Source organism: Gadus morhua, chromosome 2 (genome assembly GCF_902167405.1).
Source record: "Gadus morhua chromosome 2, gadMor3.0, whole genome shotgun sequence".
Classification (NCBI taxonomy): domain Eukaryota; kingdom Metazoa; phylum Chordata; class Actinopteri; order Gadiformes; family Gadidae; genus Gadus; species Gadus morhua.
In genome coordinates this window covers 1,979,504-1,988,418 of record NC_044049.1, presented here as the reverse complement: position 1 = coordinate 1,988,418, position 8,915 = coordinate 1,979,504, and the positions used below count along the sequence as shown (strand labels likewise).

General features: G+C 51.6%; 1 protein-coding gene across 1 annotated transcript; it reads left to right on the top strand.

The window, feature by feature from the left end:
• Nucleotides 1–262: 262 nt before the first annotated feature.
• paqr4a (progestin and adipoQ receptor family member IVa) lies at nucleotides 263–6,059 on the top strand. The gene is made up of 3 exons (XM_030348857.1): nucleotides 263–1,933; nucleotides 4,118–4,336; nucleotides 5,526–6,059. Exons 1-3 carry the CDS (start codon nucleotides 1,660–1,662, stop codon nucleotides 5,954–5,956), a joined length of 924 nt encoding a protein of 307 aa, XP_030204717.1. The 5' UTR covers nucleotides 263–1,659; the 3' UTR covers nucleotides 5,957–6,059.
• Nucleotides 6,060–8,915: the final 2,856 nt, after the last annotated feature.

The window sequence follows — 8,915 nt, the reverse complement described above, 5'->3', positions numbered from 1 at the left end:
CAGATTTGAAGAGTATAGGTGTAGTGGTTTTCAATCAGGACCGATTTGAAGATTCTAAGTGGTTTTCAAGCCGAATCGGATGCTGCGAATCGGATGCCAACTTCAGCGTCGTGATACGATGCTGGTATGCAGGTAGAAAGCCGACAATGAACGAGTTATAGGTGTTCTATAACCGACTTCGCTTGTCCGTTCATGTACCGAATTCTGTGGTGTTTTATGCATTTTAAAAGTCCTGTTGAGGTCTTAATAGTTTATTTAGCCTACCCAATTATGACTCTGCATGTAAATTACATAGGCCTAATAATGAATAAGTATGTTTTAGTCTTACTAAAGCATTTGTTTCGTTCGCTGTGCAGTGGTCCAAGAAAAGTATATATATATTGCTGCAAACTAAACATAACCCTAATTTAGGCGCACTGGACGTATGGGAGAGAGCGCGTCGCCAGAGGCTGCGTGAAGGGTGCAAGCAGGCGGGCAGGGAGGGGGCATCACAACACGAGTGGCGTGATCCGGGCCGAGTCCATCCCCGTGGCGGTCTCCTCATTGAACCTCTTCCATTCGCCAGCCCGCTCCCTCCGCAGCCTCTCCCGTCAGGAGAGCCACACCACGTCACAGCCTCCGGTGGTGTCGCTCCCACACCGCGCCGTCTCCACAGCGCTGCGGGCTCCTGGTACCGAAAGGCCGGGTCCGAGACGGGATATGTTCTGGAAATAAATACACAATGGGAACAGTGGTGGGAGGCAGTCTATCGTTTTATTTTTTTATCGAATAGCACCCTTGACTTTGAGGATATTACATAGACCGATCCATCGGGCATTGTCTGGAATCTGCCGGCTCAAATCTCAGCCTCGGCGCTCAGCGAGGGCATGCCCAGGACGGCTGCTGCTAGCCGGCTGCTACCGCTAGCACCGCCCGGTCACCCCGACCGCCGCCGCCCGGTCGTCCGTCCCAGCATCAAAGCAACTGGTCTTGCCCGCGTTGTTTAGCCCGCAGACACAATCCGGATCTGGATATGAACACACGACCACGGATCGTTCTCCAGGCAGAGCGGTCTTCTTGACCTCCACTCGCAGACCAACGAGCAAGACCGACACTGCTGGCATCCAGAGAGAAGGGTTATTCAACACTTGTATGCAGCATCAGTGTGAGGGGTGGGTGATCGGAGGCAGGTAGCACGCTGTTAACCCCGGACCCCCCCCCCAACCCCTCTCCCCTCCCCAACCCCTCTCCCCTCTCTCCCTCCCCGGCTGGGCACTTGCATGGATACGCGGGATGATCCTGCAGCCATCGATGGACGTGTCCGGGTCTCTGCCCGTTTGGCTCATTTGGTTTGCTAAACACCCCCCGGCTTCTCCTTCTCCTCCTTCTTCTCCTGCCTGCCGCAGCTTATAAAGACCACTGATGCTCGATGCCAAATGTGATGACCCTCACGGACCCGCACCATGCACGGGGTTGGCCGTGTTTTCGTCGACCCCCGCGGATGACACGCGTGCGGTTCTCCGACTCGACCAGCGGCCAGCGAGCGACGCCGTCGCCGGGCAGCGGTGACCACGCAGCGGCGTCGGAGGGCTCCCCCGACCGCTAGCCCCGCACCGTAGCCCCACAGCGGGCTATGTGGCTAACTGCACAATACAAACACATCGGTCACCGGCAGCACCAATGGTGCCCAGTACGTTTTTAATCGCAATATTCCTCCTGAATTTGTATATAGGTGTACAGTCTTTTTTCTACGTGTTTTGGGGCATCGTTTTGACCGTGATGGTCGCCATGGCGTTCCTGAGCGGACCCAGGCTGTTGGACTGGGCCAGCTCTCCTCCCCACCTGCAGTTCAACAGATACGTCCTCACCGGGTACCGGCCGGTCTCCTCACTGCCCGAGTGCGTGAGGAGTCTGTTTTACCTCCACAATGAGTTGGGGAACATCTACACTCACGGTGAGTGCCCGGCCTGCTGATGGGAGTTCATGATGTTTGAGGGGAAAGGCTTCTTTTGTGGTTCATTACACCTATAATAACACATATCCAAGATAACACTGATATAATTGTTATAGTTATATTTAATAAGAACTCAGTAAAGATCATGATCATATGTTTGTGTTTATTTGGGCTTGTTTGTGTTTGATTTTGCCTTGTTGACTTTTGAAAAGATGGCTTAGATACACACTTGTAAACCGTGGTCGAGATTTCAACATGTTGACCTGCCACAGCCCGAGCAATCATTGTTACACTAAGACTGAATGCAAATACACTCACTAAGTAGAAGGGCAAAAAGGGGAAAGTAAGTCTGCATGGGGACTGTGCTCATGCTGTAACCCAGGCTGCCCCACTCCAAATGAGTCCCAAAATACCCTTCCAGCCCTCCTAGACCCCCAGCCCCCAGCCCCACTAGGCCCCCAAGCCCCCCCCCCCCCCACATCCAACACAAGCCCATGGCAGCATGCAAGGAGCTTGTGAATGACTTGGCCGAGACCCCTGTGGAGAAGCTCTGTCCAGGACAACAGCTGTGGCTGTGTGTGTGTGTGTGTGTGTGTGTGTGTGTGTGTGTGTGTGTGTGTGTGTGTGTGTGTGTGTGTGTGCGTGTGCGCGCGCGCGCGCGCGCGTAGCCGTCACTCGCGATGGGTGTGCATGTGAGAAAGGTTTTGGCTTTTGGTGTCTATGGGTTGGTAATAACGGTTCTGATGATTTTTCTGATGGAAAAGTGGTCTTTTATTTCCATAATCTTTGTTCAGTGAACGCATAAACCCGTTTGTTAGTTAGCAGTTAAACAAAAGGCTATCTCTTTGTTTACAGTTACCAACGACCAACGTTTAAAGACTGATGATTGGGGGTTCGATTCCCTAGTGAGTGTGTGTGTGTGTGTGTGTGTGTGTGTGTGTGTGGGGCTTGGGGGGGGGGGGGGGGGGTCGTGCAGACAATGCTTAAAATAGATGTGTTGGATGGCATGAACAGTTTCACCTGGCTGGCGGAGAAAAAAAAAGAACAATGACATTGGGTTGACGGGGCGCTGCAGGAGAGGAGACCCAGGTGGGGATGCGGCGGTGTCTATGGACACATGGTCATGTGCGCGTGTTTTGGTTTTTTTCGCCCCGTCGTGTCGTATTTTCAAGGACCCTATTTTGCACGCCAAGCACTAAGTCCATGCCCGCACACGCACGACTCACGGGAGCTCGGCTGCTTTATGTTATGTGGGCATTAGCGGTTCCAACAAAAGCTGTGTCTTATTATCAGAGACACGCCCGCACGCACGCACGCACGCACGCACGCACGCACGCACGCACGCACGCACGCACGCACGCACACACACACACACACACACACACACACACACACACACACACACACACACACACACACACACACACACACACACACACACACACACACACACACACACACACACCCCCACTGAGCAGTGTGTGGGGATGTTCTTATCATTTATCTATTCTGCCGTTTATTATGCATACATCCAGGTTAACCGGGGAAGTGTACAACGGACAAAGAAAGTTCCATTAAAGCCTCTGTAAAGGAATCCACAACATATCTGTAACCAGAGCGAATGATTTGAAAGGCGCTGCACCTCAGCGCATTAGGCGCTCGGTGAAAGACGCGCCAAGTTGCAATCGAAACCGGCAGCAGACAGGACACACAGGTCATCATCTATCCATTCAGACCTGTGTGTGAGTTTCTGGTACTTAAGGATAACATTAGCCGGACTTGGACCTTGGCCGCTCGTTTCTAAGCCTCCTTTCTAAGAGACATTGCGCAAACATGGCTGATTAGGGGACTGTGTCATTCAAACCTCAGTACCACTGAGGCCACTGTGTGCCCATCACCTAACCATGCTGCTTTCATATGGCATAATAATCAATAACGTTTTAGTGAAACCAAAAGTGTCACTTTACAACTCAAATTCTCCAGGACCTTTACCCTACCCCTGTCTTGATCCTCCTTCCATCAGGCACACGCAAACTCCCTATTTCCCTTGGAAAGGCATACAAAAATGACACCGGCTAGACAGTCTTGAATAGGCAAATTGCAAACAGTAAAAGCAGACGTCTCTCTGCCTCTCTCTCTCTCTCTCTCTCTCTCTCTCTCTCTCTCTCCCCCTCCTCTCCGCAGGCATCCCACTGGTGTGCTTCATGGTGCTCATGCCCCTAAACATCCCCTGGTCCCAGATCAGTGTCACCTGGCTGGGCGTGGTCCACTTCCTGGCCTGCCTCTCGCCCCAGCTGGGCTCGGTGGTCTACCACCTCTTCATGAACCACGAGGGCGGCGAGCCCGTCTACCACACCCTGCTGAAGCTGGACATGTGTGGGATATGTATGATCAACACACTGGGTACGCTGCCTGGCTCTCCGTCTACGTTGAAGTTTAGGGCCTTAAGCAGACGCTTTTGTCTAAAGCGACTTACAACGGATGCATTTGTCAGAAGAAGTAGAAACAACGATATATCTCTGTGGGTACAGTAAGGGTGTTCATAGAATACAAGTGCCAAGCCCTTACAATCGCTAGGTTAACACATTCCCCGTACACAACAAAGACAGCTCAGATAAGGCTACACGATGCTCAGTACTATTTTAAAGTGCCAGGATGTACAACGTACAATAAGTGATTAAGAGGGGGTGGGGGGGTAAGGGGGGTTGCTATGCAGAGTCTAGGTGAACTCTGAAGTGAGTCTTGAGTCTTTAGCGGCAGCTGTGACGGACTCTACGGTCCGGAGCCCCTTGCACGCTTTAGACTTTTAGTAGATGAACTTAGACATGAGAGATGTGGCTTGTGTTATTTCCCTAACCCTGATGAGGTCAGGGATATAGTATACAAAGAAGCACACTCACCGCATCCTACAACATATGTAAATGAACCGGGCCGATTCGCAAAATGCAAATGAAAGATCTAGGGATTTGTGAGGAAATATTTTGCTGGTTCGAGCATAGGTTTACCGGGCTGCTGTACCCTCTGCGGTCCCCGTTTCGACCTGTCAGAGAGCTGAACAGATGCTTCATGGTTAAATGGTCTCACTGACCCTGGGTGGAGGTCAAATGTGACGGGAGACATTATCTGTGTGTCACATCTTCAGACTCGTTCAGGTTCCTCAGTACAGTCCAATCGGAAAGAGGTTGAGCCGGATTAAAGAAAATATCCGTGCTACCAGTTCATTAGAAAAAGCTATTTCGAAAGAGACATGACATGAATTCCTTAGCATGGAAGGGTTAGCAAGTAAGGGTGAGGCATCTTGCTCAAGGACTGTTCGGGTTTGAACCCAGAACATTACAACAGAGAGCCAAATACCCTTATCACCACCCAGCTAATCCTGCTATCTTGCCAGTCTCAGGAAAGGGGAGCTTCTGGGCAAAGGCTTGCACGAAAAGCCTTTCGGATGAAAAACCCAAATCCCTCAAACCATGGAGCTAGCATTATTTTGAGGTATTTCTTTATCTTACTGTGAGTTGACTTTTGTCTCTCTCTCTCTCCCACTCTCTCTCTCTCTCTCTCTCTCTCTCTCCCCCCCCCCCCCCTCCTCCCCCAGGTGCCCTCCCCATCGTGTACAGCACGCTGCTGTGCTACCCCTTCACGCGCACCCTGGCGCTGATCACCTACATCGTGCTCTCCAGCTACGCCATCTACTGCGCCGTCACGGCCAGCAGCAGCGTGCGCCGCCTGCGCTCCTTCGCCTGGCAGCTGCTCTTTCGCTTCACCTTCTTCCTGCTGCGCTGGGCGGGCGTGGGCGGCGGCAGCCCCACCTCGCTGCGCCACTTCCTCACCATGGACGCGCTGGCCGTGCTGGGCGGGATCATCAACATCACGCGCATCCCCGAGCGCTTCAGCCCCGGCCTCTTCGACTACTGGTGCAACAGCCACCAGATCATGCACGTGTTGGTGGTGGGCTCCATCCTGTACCTGCACTGGGGGGTGCTGGACGACCTGCTGTGGATCAACAGCTACCACTGTCCGGACTGACTGGGGGCTGAGCCCCCGCCCCCCTCTGAATCCCCTCTGACGGAGGCGGGGGGGCCAGGGATTTAAACAGACCTCTGGGAAGGGAGGGGGGAGGGAGGGGAGGGAGGGAGGGAGGGAGGGAGGGAGGGGGGAGGGGGGAGTTGCATTGGGGGACTGATGCTGACTGTGGCTGCTGTCTGGACCAGAGAACGTGGGACTGGTGGGGGTCACACCTGGAGGGAGGGGGTCACACCTGGAGGGAGGGGTCGCACCTGGAGGGAGGGGGTCACACCTGGAGGGAGGGGGCCACACCTGGAGGGAGGGGGTCACACCTGGAGGGTGGGGGTCACACCTGGAGGGAGGGGCCACACCTGGAGGGAGGGGCCGCACCGCTGAGCGACGGAGGATGTGTCCCCCACCGGAGGCGCGCAGGCGTTGAATGTTCATATCTCGTTCCCCCTTTGTGTGTGTGTGTGTGTTGGCGGGCGTTTGCGCCCTTGTGTGTGTGTGTGTGTGCGTACGTGCGTGTGTGTGTGTGTGTGTGTGTGTGTTCCACGTACGTCCATTCAGTAACCCCCTTGCCTTGCCACGGAGGTGAGCAGCCTTGCTCACACACAGGAACACCCCTCCCTGTATGCTGCATATAAAAGTATACAAACACAAGCACACATACTACCCTGTCGTATACAAGAGTTACGGAGATTAACCACAGCAGTAGCTTGAGTATCAGGTTCTCTCAAGCCATTACACAGGCTCACTATACAGCTGTGTTTAGCGTAGAGGAGGGACTACGAGAGACAAAGAGCCTTCACTTTAGTTTTGCATTGATATGTAGTTGGCATGGATGACTTAGAGGAAGCATGACCAAATAATATCGCGTTTTTTTTTTTTTTACAAAGGGGAACCGCTATCGCTCTCTCAGAAGTCTCTTGTGCTACTACTACCTATGCATCATATCTAGAAACCCACACGTAAACACACACACACACACACACACACACACACACACACACACACACACACACACACACACACACAAAGACACGCAACACCGTCCTAAGGTCCATGCTCCATGCCGCCAGTGGGTATTGCACAAAGCACTCCTAGACTCGACTTTGTGAGGTCACTTGGAACTACTTGAGTTTTCCTTTATTTATTTGAATAAGTGCTGCTTGCACGAGCCGTCCTTCTGTGGTATAACTTCATTCCTGCCGAGACCACACCCGCCTCTGTAATGTATATCCACTGTGGAGAAGCTCTTCCCCTCGGTTCGATGACGTAAGCCGAACCGGGGGCGTGGCGCTTCATTTCCTAGCCTGCGAGGGCGGTTTTCTTTTGTTTGTTTGTTTCCCTCCTATGCGAGGTGTATCCCGCTAATCGAGACGGGAGTATCGCCTCCATGGTGTTTGCACACCTGAACGCGTGCCAGTACAAACAAAGGCAGTTTGATGAGGAAATGGATTCCTCCCCCCCAAGTGAGGGAAGGGCTTTGAAACCCACGGGACATAATGGGAACGCTAACCTGTCCTACCGCGTACTGCCGTGGATCAAGCCAGACCAACCTTGGTACCAGCGCCCCAGGTGCCATCACAGGCGCGGCAGGGAAACTAGACGGCATTCTTCCTTTAAATGTTTTCTTTTGACAGCACAATACAATATCTGGTGTGGCCAGTTTGGCCAGCAAACACAAATACTCAATCCATCATTCTTTGGCAGTGGAAAAAGAAAAGGAAACATATGAATCATCCCAGAACAACCAGAACATGAATTAGGCATTGGCATTCGGCTATAAAGCTCATTAATGGCGACAGTCTCACAGGGTAGTGAGTGCCCAGCGCCGACCTAAAACATTCACACATTTTATTAAAAAGAGGTAACTAATTTCTTTAATTTTTAATCAATACAATTTCTTCTTTTTATCAATGGTTGGTTATACAGTTCTACTAGACTTTCAACGGCCAATGGCAACAACGGTGTGTGGTCTTTTGAGGGCTGGGTTTGCCTGGGGTGGAAATACAGGTTCTGTAGGAAGATGTTGAGCGAGTCAAACTTAGAACTCAGGTCAGGCCGGGGCACAATTACAATTCCAGCAGCGCTGCTAAAACTGGCTCCGTCTACCGTCTGATGTAGACCACACTATTACATTCATTGTAAAGATTTATTTAATAATCGTTATTTAATAATGGATGAAAGTGAATGAGGATTATGATTATGTGTTTGTTTTTAACTATGTGTGTTGTTTTTTGCCATCCGCAATAGATGAAGCTATATCATTTGCCATACACATTAGATGAAGCTGTATCATGTTTTATTTGTAAATGATGACACTTGGCCCGGTTTATTTAGCCCCTTGAGGCCCTATCCTCAAGATGCCATTTTTTGCACCATCCTCCGTTGCAGGGGATTAGTTTCTCCACGTTTTGCCCCGGGGGGATGGAGGGGAGGGCAGCCGACCTGTCTATGACTGGAGGCTAGCGTCAGTTCGAACAGTCCAGAATGAGCTGCACTGCTTTTTAACAAGGAACCAAACGCGTTTTGCTGAGGCTGTCCTTAAACACAGTTAGTGTTTTGTTTCACCCTTTTTTAAGCAGACATGAGTGAACCCCTACACTCCCCCCACCATCCCCCACCCCTGATTTGCGTGTTTTTCCGGATCGATTCTGTGTTTTGAGGCGCGATGGCTCACTAATGAAATGGTTTGCTCTGTCCAGTCCTGCTATACCGAGGCACTGCTACGAGTGCGTGCACTGTTAGGCTACTGTCATGTGTTTGTGGTCACCTTTTCTTTTTTTGTTGTTGTTGTTGAGCATTTCTCAGCAACGTTTGCACCAAGGTTTGACACCTCCAACACCCAGACACCGGGTGGTGATGTGTCATGTCCTCTCCAGACCCACTCTACGTGAGAAAGGGCCTGCGAATGGTATCTCACAAGCACACACTCACCCACAGAAACACCCGCCCGCAAACACATTAATTATTA